The following is an 18,925-nucleotide window of genomic DNA, read 5'->3' as shown; positions in this document are numbered from 1 at the left end:
AAAATGGTGAAATTGGCATTATCTACATGGAGATTGAAATCCCCAATCAAAGTAAAATTTGCGTAGCAGGGGGTTGCCTGCAAGATATAGTCAAGGAGTGCAGGGAGATGGGCGGTCTTTAGTTTGGGGGGCAGTAGACTAATAAGCCTGAGCATGTGAAATTGGCTGCCAGTTTAATACAAAAAGGTAGTGCTTCAATGCGTTCTATTTGGGCATAAGGAAAGGAGGAGATGGACCATTGTGATCTGTAAATTATGGCTACTCCTCCACCTGGATGGTTGTTCTGTCTGTTGGCGCACAGGATGTTGTATTCTGGTGGTATGGCTAGGCATAGGGCAGGGTTGGTTTCATCCCCTAACCAAGTTTCGGTGAGAAAAAGGACATCCCACTTGTTGTCCTCCAGTGATTGGGCTATGTCTTGGGAGTGTTTCACTAGTGATCGACAGTTGATCAGGCCCGCTTTTATGGTAATATTTTTGAGAGCAGGGGGGTAACTGGTTGGAGCCTGTAGAAGGGGACAGTGTGTTTTAGGGTTATTGTCACCATTTCGTGCACTACAGGGTTTGTAAGGTAGTGACATAAGGTCAGGAAGAGGAATATGCGTAAAGGTACAATTTTTGGAATCAAGATTTAGAAGTGTCTCCTTACCGTAGGAGATGATAGGAGGAAGGCAGGGACGGACAGTTTCTGACGGCCGCTGCTGCGTCATGGTCGCGGACGGGCGCAGACGGGCAGGACTCTGGCATGACTCCGGCGCGAGTCAGGCGCGACCGCTGATCGCGTCCGCTGCGCGGAGGCATGCCCATCCCCTTTTATGCTGGCCACTAGAAAGCGCCTGACGCTTCCCCCACCGAAGATGGCCGCTGCGGTTTTGAGCTTGCCCGGGGATGTTGAAGTGCCCTCATCGTCTAAATCGGCTGAGACTGACCCTGTGAGTGTAAAAATACGGGGGTGGGGAGGTGCTGAGACCGCGCTAAGTGATTCTAGCGGGGCGGGAGGAGAGCAAAGTGCAATGTGCAATTTCTGGTTACCGAAGGGTAAGAGGCTTAGTGAATCAAGCTGATCGCGTACATATAAATTAAAAGTAGAGCTTAGTAAATCAAGCAGATCGCAACATACAATTTAAAAAATCAAGCTTGGTGGGTCAAGCGGATCGTAGCAGAGCAATTTAAAAGTCAAGCCTAGTGAGTCAAGCTGAGTAGGGCAAATACAAATTAAAATACAAGGGGCACGACAAAGGGGGAAATAACGATTTCAGAGCTTAGTGAGTCAAGCGGTGATAGCAGGATAAAAGATAATACAATTCTAAGCAGAGTGACACAGCAACCTCCCGGCTTCCGCCTCAGAAGGGAATCATACACACAGTGAGGTCGAGACCTGGCTCTGGGTGCCCCTTTTATGCTGGCCACTAGAAAGCGCCTGACGCTTCCCCCACCTAAGATGGCCGCTGCGGTTTTGAGCTCGACTGGGGATGTTGAAATGCCCTCAGCGTCTAAATCGGCTGAGACTGACTCGGTGAGTGTAAAAATACAGGGGTGGGGAGGTGCTGAGATCGCGCTAAGTGATTCTAGCGGGGCGGGAGGAGAGCAAAGTGCAATGTGCAATTTCTGGTTACCGAAGGGTAAGAGGCTTAGTGAATCAAGCCGATCGCGTACATACAAATTAAAAGTAGAGCTTAGTAAATCAAGCAGATCGGAACATACAATTTAAAAAATCAAGCTTGGTGGGTCAAGCGGATCGTAGCAGAGCAATTTAAAAGTCAAGCTTAGTGAATCAAGCTGAGTAGTGCAAATACAAAAAAAATACAAGGGGCACGACGAAGGGGGAAATAACGATTTCAGAGCTTAGTGAGTCAAGCGGTGATAGCAGGATAAAAGATAATACAATTCTGAGCAGAGTGACACAGCAACCTCCCGGCTTCCGCCTCAGGAGGGAATCATACACACAGTGAGGGACAAAGAGCTGTAATTTAGTGGCTGGTGACAAGGAAGCTGGCATCCACCCGCTCCTAAGGAGATGCAGGAAGTTCCCCTGATTCCAACATCGGGTCTTGGGCTGAGGTCTTAATAATAGGAGGGAAGGACACCAGTTGGACCAAAGACTGGTGGCCACCCTGTCTGGGACCTTTACCAACTCCTGGCAGGGAAGCAAAAAACCTTGGTGTCTGGGTGGACACTAAACTCTCATTTGACAGCCATGTTAATAAAATCGTAGGGAAGTGCTTTGGAGTCAACTCTCATTTGACAGCCATGTTAATAAAATCGTAGGGAAGTGCTTTGGAGTCATGAAAACTCTCAACCGTACCCTGGACCTCCTCCCCTTGGAGGCCAGGCGCACCATGACTCAGGCCCTAGTATCCTCCCGTATGGATTATGGCAACGTGCTCCTTCTGGGAACCTCCGAAAAGAATGTCAGGAGGTTACAGGTGCTCCAAAACTCGGCAGCACGGCTTGTGCTGAGACTACCCAGAAGAGTTGCCTCTAAACCCACCCTGGCTACTCTTCACTGGCTGCCCATAAAGAAGAGATTTCTATTTAAAGCACTCCTCTTGTGCCATAGAATCATCAATCAGAAAGCACCTTCCTACCTGTCGGATGTAGCCGTTCCTTATGAGCCGAACAGATCTCTCCGATCGATGGGTACCGGCCTTCTCAAAATCCCCTGCATAAAAAAATCTAGAATGGGAGGGCGCTTTTTCCGCGCGCTGGCTGCCTGCAAATGGAACTCCCTCCCCACCACCATTAGGCTAGAGAGCAATGAAATCACCTTCCGAAAATTGTTGAAAACATACCTCTTTACCCTTTAGGCCCCTTCCCTCTTTCTGCTTTCTGACCCTTCTCCACAGCGCGGGGATACGCCGGGAGGCGTCACCAGGCGCTTTATAAGCCCCTTTATTATTTATTATTATGGGCAGCTATTCTGTATCCAATGCTTATGTTGGTGATCTGGGTGCATGGGTCTGAACCACAGCACTTCTTAGTTGCACTCTGCACTGGGTAACAACCCTCAATCTTCACAGCGGTGCATCAGAGTAACAGCACTTGCTCTTTACCTGGCCGCCCAACTTGGGTTGCACTAGGGCAAATGGCCCAATCAGTGCGTCTTTGCTTTGAATTCACAACATCCCCTTTTGGCATACGAGGGTCACTTACTTTGGCAGCACATGGCCGGATCTTAACGGATGGGCCCCCTGGCATATGGAGTTGCTGACTTAAGCAGCGCACATGCAGACGGTTCGATTAGTGAGGCAATGCTAATCTTCATGCCTGCTCCCTCTGGCATAAGGGGTAGCCGACTTAGAACATGGGTGTACGGCTTGATTGGTGCAATTGTTCTAGTCTGGACAGTGAACCTAACACTTGGCTTTAGGGGTCCACTCAAAAGGATCCCCATTGTACCTAACTCCCTCCAGGCACTCACCTCCTCCTTACAGGGTCCTCTGGTCTAGACAGGCAGAGATGTTGTTGCTCCAGGTCAAGTGGTCTTGATAGTCCTGGGTGATGTCCCTTCACCAAGCAAGGAGACTAGTATGCATTGGTCTCCGGTCCTGGTCTCCAAAGGCAGAAGTCTTGCTGAGCGGCTCCACATCTACTTGCAGCCACAGATGATTGCTTGACAGTTGACTGTTTGGGAGACTCGGGTTCCCCTTTTTTATAATCCATTTCCAGTAACCAATTTGATTTAGTATCCTTCTCTTTGAAATTTGTGTGGTGGGTGTTGCTTCGTTGCAAGTGCCTTCTCTGGTCTGTCCATTATCCAGGACGTAGTTTGTCACAGCAGGAGTGACTTTAACCTTGATAGCCCCACAACACAGACTGTGGGAGTGCCTCAAGGATCACACCTGAATATCAACTTCACTTATATATGCCTAACAAAACGTTACAAAAGTCATAGCCCTGCTCTTGATAATGATCTCTTTAGCGTTTCCCTTAACAGCCCCATCCTCTTCCCCTGAGGTGTTGCCATGCTCTCTGATCAGTGAGTCCTTTTGAAGTTTACTTGGAAGCCTGGCTCTCTCATCCTCTCGTGTGTGTGTCCCAACCAGGATTTAGGAATGTGGCAATACCCAAATCTGAGAGGGCTCGTCCACCTCCACATGCCAATCCAAGGCCAATGGTTTCCAATAGGGCACCAGCCACAGGCCTCCATTTATTGTTGTACTGAAAGCCGCACATACATCACAGCGCACACAAGCATGCTGCACAGTAGTATGATGTAGGCCAAGGGCAAATTATGCACCCACCAGCAGAACATTACAGGAGTGGGCCAGTAAATCTCATTCCAGTGATAGTTAAAAAGTCCTTTTTAAAATACTTATGCTGAGGGCATTACTTCTGCCAACTTGGCCTAATGTTCCGAGGTGACCACTGCTGGTAATCTTGCATATAGTGGCCACAAATATAATACTGTCTGACGCGGTCACTAACACAACTCTAATGTAAATATCAGGGTGATTTTAATTGAGCAAGCTCTTATTACAGAAAATTTTGGAGACTCCTTAATTAAAACAATTAATCAGCTTTTTGTTGACTCCGGGCAGTATGTAAACGGGATGGCAACCCCTAAGCTGTTAACAGTCAGAAAGATAGCTGTCTATCGCCACATGCTGTTAGATGCGTTAATACATTTTTTTGATTGGGCAGAGTGCCTACTCTACCAGAGGTTAATCAGCTACTGCTGCTCTTCGCAGTTCTCTGAAATGTTTCCGAAAATTTCTGGACCTTAAAATAGTCTCCAGGGCATCATGACTGTGCTATTCAAAATGGGAAAAGAAAATGAATGACCTTTGCGACGGACATTGATCTATTTATTTGTTAAATGGTGTTGCATGGACCCAGACTTAATAGTAGACAAGCACTTCTTGCAGGACTGTATGAAATCTTGTTTTATTTGTATTCCCAGTTATCTTTCTCTGTTTATTCCTATTCCTCTTAGTTTTCTTTCTCAGTACCCTTTATTTGGGATTTGCTTTGCTATTCTTTTGAAGTGTTCAACTCTAATGGTGATTTCATAAATGTAAACTTGCTTGTAATTCTAGGATATCTTGATTAAATTCACAAATAACCCCTGCATCCCTAAATGCTATGAGAGTAGATTCCACGAAAAGAGTTAAGGTCTTTACGGTTTATGTGTCAAAAAAATCTTCAGGCTAGCAGCCACTGTTGAGCCTTATGGGTGGCACTGCCCTAGGGCAGCCAGATTCCCTCAGGATGGTCTACTACTTTACTTACTGGAAAACCTTTCCTTCTAGGATTTCATTTGTAGCGGTTTTCCTTTCAAGAGGTCGAGTAGTATGAAGGACTAAAGCCAGACTTGTTATCTTTTTTTATTTTCTTTTTATTCTAGCTTGGCCGCCTTGAAATGTTCTTTCCGACCAACATGCAACATTTTTTTGCTGAGAGATATTTCTCTTTGTAAAAAGTGTTCTATAGTCCCACGTGTCGCCGGAAATATTTTCTGTTGTTGTATTTAATGAAAGCATCGATGATTGCAAGTGATTTTCAGCAGCTTGGCATGCCTTCTCCTGTGAGTGCTTTAGTGAAGCTGTTTATTTCCCTTTTGTTCTAGGCGGTGGCCTTTCTCCCTGAAGATGTCAGACCTGGCCCAGACCTTTACGGCGTCTCCTGGGAAATGGTGATATGTGCTGCTTTTGTTGGAGCCTTTACTATTTTCTTGTTTCTGTGCCAAGCCAGTAAAGTGGTAAGTATTCAAGTGGTTTGTCTCTAGCAAGAATTGTAGCCTCATATGGATAAGGTTTCACAGCACAGGGAGACTTGCAAGAAATGTGATTTATTTGGTTGTGCTGAGTAATGTTGAACTGACAGACATTCATACTGCGCCCTTTGAGCCACAGATTGGCACCTAACTCAGACTCCTCGTTGCTCAAAATATGATGAACTTTGTATTTGTTTTGATTCCTGCAAGGGGAGAGTTCCTTATGATTAGCTCTTGTCCATTTGTTGTCTTTGACCGAGGGAGTAATTCAAATTAGCCAGTTAAGTTTTGAGAGGTAAAGAAAGGCATGTTGATGTTCCTGCAGCCCTGGCAACATTTGTCAGAACAGACTCTGTACGGTGCTTAGCGAGTGCATCGAGCGAGCCTGACCCCTGCAAGGGGTTTTCTCCCACCAAACAAACTTGGAAAGAACTGTGAATTTTGCAACATTTGTTTTCATTATATATTCAAATGTATTGGCTTTGAAAGCTTTGTAAATGATGACTTCACAGTGCACCAATATACCCTGTCTTACCCTTAGACCTGCTTACAGAGAATACCAAAAAAGACATACTGGAGAGTAGAGAACCAGAGAACACAGAAACTAAGACAGACCAGTCCCCATGCATAGTGAACCGGACCACTGCAATGGGTCCCCCACCCCCTCCCCCCAAAAAAAGAATTGGGCAAAAATGGCAAAAATAGTGCATCTTCCTACACATTTTCATTATATATGCAAACTGAATGTACATGCTGAAGTGAAGAGGAGTGAACAGAACATAAGGGAAAATGTGTCACTCCCTTGTCTCTTACTGCCACTGTGCGAGCACTGCGATCTATTTCTACTACAGGTATAGCAGAAAAGAGAAAGCAGACTAGCTGCAGACCCTCCAACAAGCTCTGTGAAGGAGTATCTGTGGTGACATCCTAGTTTTAGGGGGCATCTAACACAGTCTCAAAAGGTGGGTCTATTGATGGTGACGTCCGAGTTTGGGAAGTGTCTGACATCTGGGGTTAAAATATTGCCTTAAGCCCCTCACAGTCTCACAAGGAGGATCTGTGGTGAGAAAAGAGGTGGGGGAGTCTCTAACACCTGAGTGGAACACCTGGGTGGAATAGTGTGCCCTCCAGCCCTTCACAGTCTCAGAAGGAGAGTCTATGGATGGTGACATCAGGGGAATCTGTCCATCGGTCCCAGTTGTTCACACGTGGGTTTAAAAAAAAGAGAGAAGCCCTGCAGTGATAGCAGATCTGTAGGGGAATGAGACAGTCAAACTTACAGAGAGTATGGATGTCTGGCTAAGCTGCTTTACATGCGTGGGGTGCAAATGAGTTTGTGAAAACAAAGTTCTCAATGCTGCTTATCAGCTCAAGTAGAACATTCTTTTTATAATCCATCAGTTATCCATGCGTCCTTCACCTACGCTATCCATCCATGCATTCATCCATCTGCTCTTTTCCATTTCACACTATTGAGTCTCCCAGGAGGCTGAATTCAGGAGGTTGTCGTGGGTGGTCCCACTGAAGTTAGAAGTTATAAAATTTTCTGAAGGGCGAGGAAATTTAAGGGGTGGGTGACCCCATTGAAGTGTATGGGAAACATGCAGCTTGTAGGGAAGGTAAATATTTTTTAATGTATTTGTAGGTTTGCAAAATTTGTAGTGAATGCGATTTATTTTCAAAGCATTAATCACTTCTTATAGACATGCATATAGAATCATACTTCTATTTGAAACAAAGGTGCTCTAGTGTGGGGGAAGAAGGGTAGGGGTGTTCTGGATCAAAACGAGTGAGTGAGGGTAATTGACAAGGGAGAGGTAATTTGACATATATACATTAAATTTAGATAGTGAAACTTGTCCGGCCTATCACAGGCCAAATATTCCAGTAAGTACACAAAGCATTTAAAGACACTGATAATTAATTTGTCGTCAGAGCTTGTATGATGGTATGTAGTAGTCAACATTTCGACCCCTTAAAAATTCAAGGTGATTCAATCCTTAGTGTGAGGTCTTCATCAGGACAGTGAGAAAAGAGCACCTGAAAACGATTGGATACTCCATATTCAAAAGTGTCATCATGACAGGATGTGAATGCTCATACTGAAAGATATTAATTACCTAATCTGTGAACCTAGTAAGTGAAGGTTCTACTCCCGGGTAGACATTTGATGTCTCTGTATAATCAAGTAGCTTGCAATCTAATTTTTCGTCTTCTCAGACATAGGAGCTTCATGGAGTCCACTCTCCTTGATTTCACAGCCTGATTCTATGTGCTGTTTGCCAGTTTAGGTAATAAATATTTTCAGTATGAGCATTCACTTCGTTGTCTAGAACAAGTGATTACTGTTTTGAAAATAAATCGCATTCACTGCGAATTTTTCACATTTGGTGTTGTGAATGCCACTATTTATTTCATATTGTTAAATTGTTGCTACTGTGATCAATTGATTTTTGTACTGCCAAAAATATTTTGGCCAAGATGTGAGTGGCTGTAGCTGTGCATAGTCCCTGCCGATGCCATCGCAAATGCTTTTGAGCCACGCTGTGGCAGTAGGGACCCGACCACTGCCCAATGCACCGCATTGCGCATTTAACAAACAAGAGTGTCATTGACACAAGCCAGTGACCAGGCTTGGGAATATCGGCAGTGTAGCCTATGAGTGCCATGAGGGGGTCAGGTGCAACTGCTACTTTGGGTATTGGTATGTCAAGTGCAAGACAAGTGCGCAAAATGTGCATTCAGGGCTGAACATTTAGGGCACTGGTCAGATCGAGTAGGGTCAAATTTTGCACTGTCAGAAGGGGAAGTGGTATGCTCGGTGGAGAAATATGAATTGCAGCAATTTATGTCTGTGGTTGACTGAAATATTTTGGGTGTGTGAACAACAGTAGGACCACGCATTGTGAGTGAGTGGAGACCCCAGGTCCACACCCTAAGCCTCTCTGACTCAGTGGTGTTGGGTTTCATGGTAATGCAGAGTCGGTATATCTGGGAGACCAACCGGTCTCCGTCAGTATCCCGGTTAACGTTATTTCAAGTGGGTGATACCTGTCTAGCTAGTGTAAATTGCGAAGTGTGCCATCCGTCCATCCATTGTCAAGTACACTGCCCAGCTCTCAGTTAATTCAGAGCACCCCAGTGAGGAATTCATACCCTTGTAGGTGCTGCAGCTTTTCTTCAAGCCATTGCTGCTGACACTTGTTTTTTTAAAACTGATCTTTATTGAAAATATTGCACTTAAAGGATTTACATCAATGTTACATCCCACTTTACATCGTACATTACAGCTGAGTCCTCCGTATGTGAATCCAATAGCCTTCACTTAAAATGCTCAGAGAGCAAAAAACAGAAATTGGGAAGCAATTCAACTCGGACTTTGAGTGCAACCAATTTAAATCTAGTGTACTGACATAATAACAGAACTAAAATGTCTTATATAGAATTGATTAAAAAAAGGGAAGGAAGAAGGGTACTGGTGATAAACAAAAGAAGGGGAGGGGCAGGGCGGCGGCAGCGGTTGATCCAGGCATCTTGCTATGTTGACCACTAAGATTCATCTGAGGCTCAGGCCTTAGGCACTCATAGCGGAAACCTGATATAATGGCAGACTGATTTCCTGCTGGGGCTTCAGGTTGCCTATGTACATATAGGGGAGGAGCGTGGGCTTCAGGTTGTCTGTGTATATACAGGAAAGGAGCTTTGGGCATCTGTAACGTCTAGACTTTGTGTGGATGCCGGACTATCTGATGTCTCAATTGTGTCCTCCTATCTAAGGATTGGTTGGTTCCCGAATGGAGGGTTTCTAACATATGCTTCCACTCATTCAGATCTCTCTCTGCGTTCTCATCTGTCCGCACCATTTTAAAGCAAATTTCCTCAGCCACTCCCCACTCCTGCATATCTGCTTTCTATTTATCTATATCCGGAGGGGCACCATGGGTCCCGTGAATTTTATTTCTGCTTTTCACAACGACCAGGCCCAGAAGTGCAAATTTGTCTCATTCGCATACCTCTTTTGCGAACCGGAAGCACTCCCAGAATACAATGTTTTAGGGAGGTTTCCACATGTATTGCTGTGGCTGTACCTATCTCCCGTCTCACTCGCTTCTAAATAGGCCTGGAGGTGGACGCAACTCCAGACCATATGGAGAAATGTGGCTGGAACGTAGCCGCACCTAGGGCATGCTGCCTATCTGCCAGGAATAAAAAGTGCCATTCGCTGAGGGATCAGATATGCGCAATGGAGATAATAAAATTGAGTCCGCTTAAATCTGCAGTTACTGGCTACTTCACGAACCTGCACAACTTCTCTTATCCACTCACCCTCCATAAGTGGGACAGGCAAATCTGCCCCCCCATTTATCCTTAATTTGAGAAAGCTCGCCTTTAGGGGCTTATATAGACGCAATATCAATCCTTTGGTGGAACCTAGATCGAGAATCAATGACAATGTGTGCGATTCCACCGGTTCGTCTGGGAACGAGGTCCAGATCTCCTGGGCCGTACGTGCTATTTTTGCATATTGCAAGAATTGGCCATCTCTGACCTGATACCAGTCTTCCAACTCTTGAAAGGTCAAAAAGTCCTGTTTGCGTATAAATCCCCAGCCGCCAGACAACCCTCACCATACCACTGTGTAATATCCATTTCCTTTTAGATTTGGGAAAATCCCCCCAGTCATTGCAGGGGGGGGCTGTTGCTTATGGGGCCCTCCGAAGAATTAAGGTGACTGCATGCTCCCATGCTGTTGCCACCTGCCGAACTATGCGAGGGAAGTCTTTAGGGGCACGGGAGCCCATCATGAGGTAGACTGGGAATGCTATACCAGCGCTTTGATCTGCCAGTAATTCTTTCTCGATGTTCCGGCCCTCTTTGGACCATTGAGCTGCGTATTGTAAAAGTCCCGCCAGATTATATAACCTAAAATATTGGAGACCCAGGCCTCCTAAATCAGTGTTGAGCTTAAGGATAGCCAGTTTGGCTCTGCTACGCCCTCCTGCCCATACTAAGGAGATTAAGAGACTGTTCTGTGTGTCAAATGTAGTTTTTGGTATTGTACAGAACTAATTTTGAAGTACATAGAGGCAATCCGGAGCATCACCATCCTTGCCATTGCCACCCTGCCAGTGGCTGAGAGGGGGAGTTTGTTTCACAGTCTCTTTAAGGCAATCTATGACTCTCCCTACATTCAATTCAACTGCGCTTCCGGTTTCTGTGCCACCTGTAAACCAAGGTATCGGAAGTGGCTGGTCTCCCATTGAAATCCCATTTCTGGTAAATCCGACATCTCCTCCATCGCTAGTGCTGCTAATGGGAAAACAACAGACTTTTGGCAATTCACATACAGGCCTGACAACACTCCGAAAGGGGTTAGGATGCCCCGAAGCACCGGGATCGCCTCCTCAGAATGTCAAATATATAAAAGCACGTCATCCGCATATAATGAGATGACATGCGTACGGCCATCAGCTGTTATACCCCACTGATTCATGTCCTGTCATAGATTGATTGCAAGTGGTTCCATCGCCAGGGCGAACAAGAGCGGCGACAGTGGGCATCCCTGCCTTGTGCCTCTCTCAATAGTAAAGGATTCCGAAATCAGGCCCCCACTGCGAACTCTAGCACTGGGTTGATAGTAAAGCAGCTTAATCTATGACATAAACTCTCGGCCCAGGCCCATTCGTCGTAAGTTTTCTTATAGATACTCCCACCGTAACGTACCTGACGCCTTTTGGATATCCAAGGCAATTACTGCCACTCACAGATCACTATCCGCTACGGAATGCAATACTTGTGAGAGGCGCCGTATATTCATATGTGTGCCTCTCCCGATCATAAATTCACATTGATCCTCATGCACCAGCAAGGTTACTACCCGACTCAGACGTGTTTCCAGGACCTTGGCGAGGTGCTTAATGTCAACATTCATCACGGACACCGCTGCCTGTAGGTCCTCCAGTCTGTCTGCCTCCAGGCTTGCATCCTGTTCCTCAGTGAGGCAGTGTAGGGGCACTCCTGGAAGGAATTCCCTATCGGCAATGTGGTCCATTTCCAACCACTCTGTATATCTCCCAAAGGTGACCACACATCAGAGTTTTAATCTCTGCCTAATGGGTACTATCTTATTCACGCTGCTTCTCATGCGAGGCATCCGTTTTTGATACGCCACCTTAGGCTGTATATTGGTCCATTTTTGTCTGCTGGGCACCCAGCAGCCTATCCTTCCCCATTTGTGGCGTGGAGTCTCACTCTCAGGGAGCCAAGGTATGCTTAATAGTTACTCTGTTCTTGTGCGTGAAGTTCATCGCCAAGGCTCAGTGTGCACCCACTTCAATAAGTTTCTGTGAAGCCCATTGATTCTCCTAGCCTAGACCCACTGCATAGCTGCTATCTCAACCGTGGCACCTTTTCTTCCTTTTTTTCCGCTTTGGATTATCATGGGGCTTTACGTATCTCTGCTTCGGTGAGCAGGAGAAGGCGGAGGGGGATTCAACGTCACCTCCTCCGACTCTCGCTCAGTGGTGTTCCCCACCTAGAGTTTCACTGGTTCCCCTGATACAAAACACCGAAGCTGGGAGATCTCTATAAAGCTGCATTCCTGTGCTCTGTTCTACTTTATGGTTAATCTGCTCATTATCAATTTTTACAACGCAGCGGCCCAATATGGCCTCCTTGCCCCCAATGGCGACTCACCGTCACTTGTAACACTCTGTTATTCTTCACTGCAGGGCGAGGCGGTGCACCATCATCCGACCACAGCAGGCCACCCCAGTCACGCCGTCTGATCCTCTGTCTCTGGGCCTCTCCTTATGTTTAATGGCTACACCTGAATGTCCGAGGCTGTGCGCTGCTCGAAACTGCAGCCAATTTCCCCTTTCCTCAGCCCTGGTGCTATCTCCTGCCCCGGGTGCTGCTGCAGTGAGGGGTAGGCGATCACTCTCCTATAGCATGGAGTCGGATCAGTCGTTGGCCACCACAAGCACCCCCGCCTGGGCCAGCAACCTTCTTCTGGCCTTGCTTGGTCCCTCTGCTGTTTTAACCTGCTGCCACTATCCACTCATGGTAGGCAGGCCAGACAGCAACTTTAGCCACCTCTACCTCTAGGCCGCACTGTATTACAAGGGCTGTGTTGTGTGCTGGACTTTGGATCACCTTAGGCCTCAGTCTGGCCTACAAGATAGTGCGGGGGCAGGTCGCGCACCAGTGACAGCAATCAGTCCGACACAGGGGTGGTTGTCGGAAGTGACGTCCATGAGCGAACGTCTTTCTTTTATTCAACCTCGCAGGCCACGCCTGGCCTGCGGATGTGGGGATGCGTGTGTGCGCTGCTGACATTACATCCCTATCCAACTATATATATTGTTTAAGAAGCAAAATGAAACAGTCCCGGATGGCAAACAGGTTAACAACAAATTGCCTAAGTACTTGCGTGTCCCTTGATGACAGCTTCAGGGTCTCAGCAGGCAGGCATAGTCTTTCAGTTTCTGGCTTGGTGGTGGATTGGGCCGCAGGTTGCAACGCCGGGAGTTAACCCTACCACCTTCGGCACCTTGGTAGGTGTTTCTGGCCGTGACAGGCGGTGTTTGAGACACCGATGCGGGTTCAGGTCCCTCCGCATGGCTCTCCGGTAATGTATTCTCGGGAGTCGTCGTCACGTTTAGCTCGCTTTCCCTTTCAGCTCCCTCCGAACCCTGTCGGTCTCCTGGTGGTATGGCCTTGAACCACGATGCATTTCTTGATACCTCTTCTTATCCTTTCAGAGCTGTGATCATGGTTCCCTTTGTAGATGTTACCGTCCAAGTGCCCGGCTGATAACAAGTTTGGAATTTTCCCCCTGGGCGTCTGTTTCGTATGATCACTCGGGTCCCCGGACTTATGCTTCTAGGGGTGGCTCTTCTGCATCGGCTAGCTTGTTGATTCCCTTGCCGTCTCCGTTCCTGTGCTTAATCAGTGGCAGCCGAAGATGGTGTCCAACCCGGGGCATTGGGAAGAAGATCTCTTCGTGGCCCTTGGAACATGAGAGTCCAAGGGCTACTTTGCGTGGTGCAGTGAGGGGTGCCCCTATATTCCCGCAGGAATTTGCGTAGCCTCTGCTCTGGTCGGCCTGTTCCACCATTGCTATCCGGAATACTTTGTTCAGGGTCCGCATAAATCTTTCAACCTCCCCATTTGCCTGGGGCCACTGAGGTGTTCTGCGGCGGTGCTGGATTCCCCTTTGTCGGAGGAATGTGGCAAATTCACCCCCTTGGAAGGGTGGTCCATTGTCACTCCGTATCTCTGACGGATACCCAAACATGGAGAATATCTTTTCCAGTGCCGGTCCCACGTGTGTGAACGCAGTGGAAGCCACCCTCTCCACTAGTGGATATTTCGAATAGGAGTCGATGGGCACTAGTGTGTGTCCTTCCCCCGGAAAGCTCCCAAAGTCTATGCTAACCTTGGTCCAGGGAGATGTGCAGGCTTCTTCAGTGATCACCGGTAAAGGTCTTTCAGGGTCACTTGTCAGTTGACAGGCCATGCATTTCCTCACATATTCCTCCACCATATTCTCCAGCTCCGGGAACCATACTTTTTCCCTCATGCGCGCCTTCATCTTTGTCGTGCATTGGTGGCCCCCATGGGCAAGTTGTACTGCCCGGTATCTCAGGTTCTGGGGAATGACTAGACGTGACCCTCTCAGCAACACCCCCTCTTCGGTAGCACTTAGTTCATGCCGGATTCGCCACATCTTCGTGAGGGATTCTCTGTCTCCCGCAGACCAGGAGTTGGGTGGGCGGAGGTAGTCAGCCCACGAGCCTTCTTGAACAGCTTGCAGCGACCTCAGATAGATGTTGTCAGTGGTGGCTGCTTCTTTTATTTCTACTTTTGTCATGCTTTGGGGGCATGATGTGAGTGCCACCCACTGGGCATATTCCTCACAGTCGTCGTCCACTGACTCTGGTTCCGGTAGGGATGGGTGGCGCGATAAGAAGTCTGCAGGGTTTTTTGCACCTGGCCGATATATGACTTCCATCTCATAGGGTTGGAGTTGGATTACCCATCGTTCTATGCGAGGTGGCGGGTGTGGAGCAGACCCCATGAAGAGGGACACCAGGGGTTGGTGGCCGGTGACCATGACAAAAGGATGTCCTCGTAGATATTGATGGAAGTGGCCACAGGCCCACTTGATAGCTAGGGCCTCCCTCTCGATCTGGGCGTATCTGGTTTCGGTTGGGGTCAGGGCTTTGCTTGCGAATGCTAGCGCGGTCCACTGGCCGGGTTCATGTTCCTGGGTCAAAACCGCGCCGAGGCCCACCGGGCTGGCATCCACTATCACCTCCGTACGCTTCGTGGGGTCAAAGTATGAATGAGTGCCTTTCTCCTGGAGAGCATCCTTGATTCCCTGGAATGCTTCATCTTCCTTCGGGCCCCACTGCCATGTGGCATCCGCCTTGGTCAGCGCTCGTAGAGGTTCGCTCAAAGTAGCTAGGCCCGGTATGAACCGGCCACAGTAGGTGGCCATCCCCAGAAAGCTTATTGTTTCCGTCGGGGACTTTGGTGCTAGGGTGTCCTTGATGGCCTTGGACTTTCAAGGGTCTACCTGAATGCCCTCCTGGTTGAAAATGTATCCGAAGAATTCTATGGAGGGCTGGAAAAATTGACACTTTTCTTTGTGGCCATGGGCACTCAGTCTCTTCAGGACATCCCGGAGGTGTTTGTGGTGTTCTGACGCTGTGGCGGAGTGTATCAGGATGTCATCGCTGACGTTTATTACCCCAGGCAGTCCAGACAGGAGTTCCCTAATGGTGTTCTGAAACACCTCCACCGCTGAGGAGATGCCGAAGTTCAACCGCTTGTAGCGTCGTAGGCCAAGATGGGTGCTAAAAGTGGTGATGAAACGACTTTCCTCCGCTAATGGTAGTTGGTGGTATCCAGCGTTTAGATCAATTTTCGAAAACCACTTCGACCCATTCATGTCAGCAATGTCAGGTGCCTCTCCCTCCGGATCGCGGCATTCGGTAGCCGCATGTCAATGCACAGGCGGATTTCACCCGGTTGCTTAGGTTTCTCCACAATGACCATTGGTGATACCCACGGGGTGTGTCCCGTGACCTTTTCTATGACGCCCAAACTTTCCAGCTTTTCAAGTTCTTTCTCCACCAGTGGACGTAAGTGAAAAGGTATTCGACGGTGTCGCAGGGCGGTGGGAGCGACAGACCTATCGATGTGTAGTTTGATGGGTTCGCATTTTATACAGCCCAGGCCTCGGAATAGTTCGGGTAATCGTCCCAATAGCTCGTCTACCTGGTGTGCTCTGATGCGATTAGCAAACGCTATTAGTTTTAGGTCTTCAGCAGTGTGGCTACTTAGCAGAGTGTCGACCTCTCGGTTGATTATGTGGATTGTCTCCATCATCTCCGACTCGTCGGCCTGGATAGGTATTGTGATCTTTCCTTTGAGGGGTAGCGGTGTGTCCGCTCCATAGGCAAATATCCTCGTTTTGGACGGCAGTACCTAGGGGCACGGGCGTAGTTTCTTGAACTGCTGCAGGCCCATTACATTCACTGTGGCGCCAGTGTCGATTATTGCCTTGACTTCATTTCCCGCCATCTGTACAATGCACGTTGGCTGCGGCCGCCGCCGCTGCTTGAGTTCTCGCGCGAACGAGACGATGTAGGCCTCTTCATCCTCAGACTCCGAGTCCTCATTCACCGTGGGTAGGTATCTCTCTGACTTCGATGGTGGTGGTTCAGCTAATGACAGCTGCCGAACAGCTTTGGTAGGCGTTCGTGATTTCTTGAATGTCTTTGACGTGTTCCTCCGGCGGCACACTGTCGCGAAATGGTTTAGAATCCCGCAGTTTGAGCAGGTTTTGCCCTGGGCTGGGCAGTCTTTGACCGCGTGGGGTTCGTGTCCACAATATCCACACCGCGCTCGGGGCGGGTCTTTCCGATACTCCTTCTGTGGTGGTCCACGCGGTTGGGTCCTTACCGCATCTGCCCGCTCAGTCTTGACGGTTTCTGACTTAATTTGGGGTTTGTGCAGTGCGTGTTCTATGGCGGTGGCCCTGACATTTGAGAGGTCGTGAGATCTGGCCAAGATTAGAATATCTTCCAGTGAGATCCCTGGTTTGCGTAAGATCGATCCTCTCAGCGCCTTGTCTCGACATCCTTGGATGATCTGTCTCCTTATAGCTTTCGGTTGATCGTCGTCCGTACAGGAACTGGCTAGCTCCCTTACGCGGGCATAGAACTGGTCTATACTCTCGCCTTCCCTCTGGCGTGCCTGTCCCAATTTGAAAACCTCAATGTCTAAGTTCAGCTGTGGGTCAAAATGTCCGTTGAGGGCAGCTACTGCAGCGTCCTAGTCATCCGCCGCCCCCGTGTTGGGCAAGTGTTTGAACAGTCTGAAAATTTCATCTCCTGCAAAGTGTAATAAGAGCGACCTCTTCACTGCTCTGTCTGTCTCTCTCGTGACCACAAAGTAGTTTTCTAGTCTCTCGAGCCATATCTTCCACCTTGGTGATGCTGTGGACGGGTCCTCAGTTTCACTGAATGGTGGTAACACCCCAGATGCGGCGTGTTGAAACGGGATATTAATAGTGGCTGCTGGCGCATCTTCGTCCGCCATAGTGGCAGTATGTCGGGATGAATTTCCTTTCTTTGTTCCTTTGCCCACAACTTTATTGGGATGATGTGTGTCTTTGCTGACCGTTTTCCCCTATTGCGCCGGTTCTGCGACGCCACGTGGCAGTTGCGCGGCTCACCTCAGCTCCGTCGAGTGTCCTGCAGGCGTCTGGTGGCGTGAGGGCGTCGGGGTCCTGGCTAAGGCCCTTCCCAAAGCTGGGTTGCTGCTTGCACTCCCTCCAGGGCGCAGTAGGACACACCCCCGGCCGTTTCCCACGTGAGCATTGGCAGGGTGTTTTCCCGCGTCTCTCGCGCAATGCGTGAGCATTGGCAGGGTGTTCCGCGGATCCGCGGCTCACGCGAGATGCATGAGATATGGCATCCAGTCGCGTCTTTGATCCGGTTCCGCTCACCACTGCGCCACGTGTCCCGGGCAGCCACAGGAACCTTCAGAGCCCAGGCGTGGAGATGCAGGGATGGGCAGGCGGGCTCAGGACAGGCTATCGCCGCGGCAGGCAGACACGTGGTGAGCACCGCGGAAGGGAGCAGGCTGCTCCGATTTGGCCACCGGTGCACGGGCGAGGGTTGGGCCCCCTCCGCTCGTCGCCAATGTTGTGTGCTGGACTTTGGATCACCTTAGGTCTCAGTCTGGCCTACAAGATAGCGTGGGGGCAGGTCGCGCACCAGCGACAGCAATCAGTCCGACACAGGGGTGGTAGTCGGAAATGACGTCCACGAGCGAACGTCCTTCTTTTATTCAACCCCCACAGGCCACGCCTGGCCTGCGGATGTGGGGATGCATGTGTGCGTGCAGCAACTAGACCGCTGCTGACATTACAGGCTGCACCTCAATGCTGGAGGCCGCGTATGCAGCTCGATCATGCGGCCGAATTCACTGACCTCGCCAGGCCTTGCTGTAATCCTCTGCGCCCCCAAGGATGATGGTGGGGGCAGGAAATCACCCCTCTGCAGTCTGAAGCTGTCGCCGGTCGGCAGGAGCATCCTGCGCCCCCAGTACTTTTCGAGTCTCACCTGGTCCCCTCGCTAATTTACCAATCTGGTATCAGCACTCTTCTGATGAAACCCACCACTCCCTCTGGGCTTATATCGCTGACCGGGCACTTGAGTCTGTAGGCCTCATACGCTTCGACGGCTACCAACTCTCTCGCAGTGGCCGATTCACCCGATGGAGGGCGTGGCAGTCACCAGGCAATTGTGCCCTCTAGGTGTCCCGGCCGCAGCCGGATCCTACCACTCCGGCCCTTGCTCTGCTGCGCTGATTCAGGAGCTCACCCGCCGCCTGCATTTTGAAGGCGATGTCTGGGTCCGTGGCCGCCATCCCCGCCTACACCTCCCGCATTACCACAGTAACTTGGTCCCACATTACATCCAGCGTTCCCCAGGCGAGCACACCACCAATGCCGGGTGAAGGTATTACCTGTCTGGTCCTACTGCAATCTTCCGTCGATAGCCAGGAGCCAAAACAGCTCCGTCCACGGTCCAGCACTCCAGCGAGCCATCTACGTCATAAGGCTCCGGGGGGGGGGCGAAGGGGGCACACATCGCAGTCAGAGCTCCTCCGGTGCTCTCCTCTGACCTCT

General features: G+C 49.2%; 1 protein-coding gene across 6 annotated transcripts in view; it reads left to right on the top strand.

Annotated features, from left to right (window-relative positions):
* Positions 1-18,925, top strand: part of MIA2 (MIA SH3 domain ER export factor 2) — a 702,601-nt gene that overhangs the window by 186,349 nt on the left and 497,327 nt on the right. For all 6 annotated transcript variants that reach the window (XM_086937351.1, XM_086937350.1, XM_086937349.1 and 3 more), the window contains exon 7: positions 5,569-5,700. In XM_086937351.1, coding sequence (XP_086793477.1) covers positions 5,569-5,700 — 132 coding nt within the window. The remainder of the gene's footprint in view (positions 1-5,568; positions 5,701-18,925) is intronic.

This window comes from Lissotriton vulgaris, chromosome 9 (genome assembly GCF_964263255.1).
Source record: "Lissotriton vulgaris chromosome 9, aLisVul1.2, whole genome shotgun sequence".
Taxonomy (NCBI): Eukaryota; Metazoa; Chordata; class Amphibia; order Caudata; family Salamandridae; genus Lissotriton; species Lissotriton vulgaris.
This window is presented reverse-complemented; position numbering and strand designations above follow the sequence as displayed.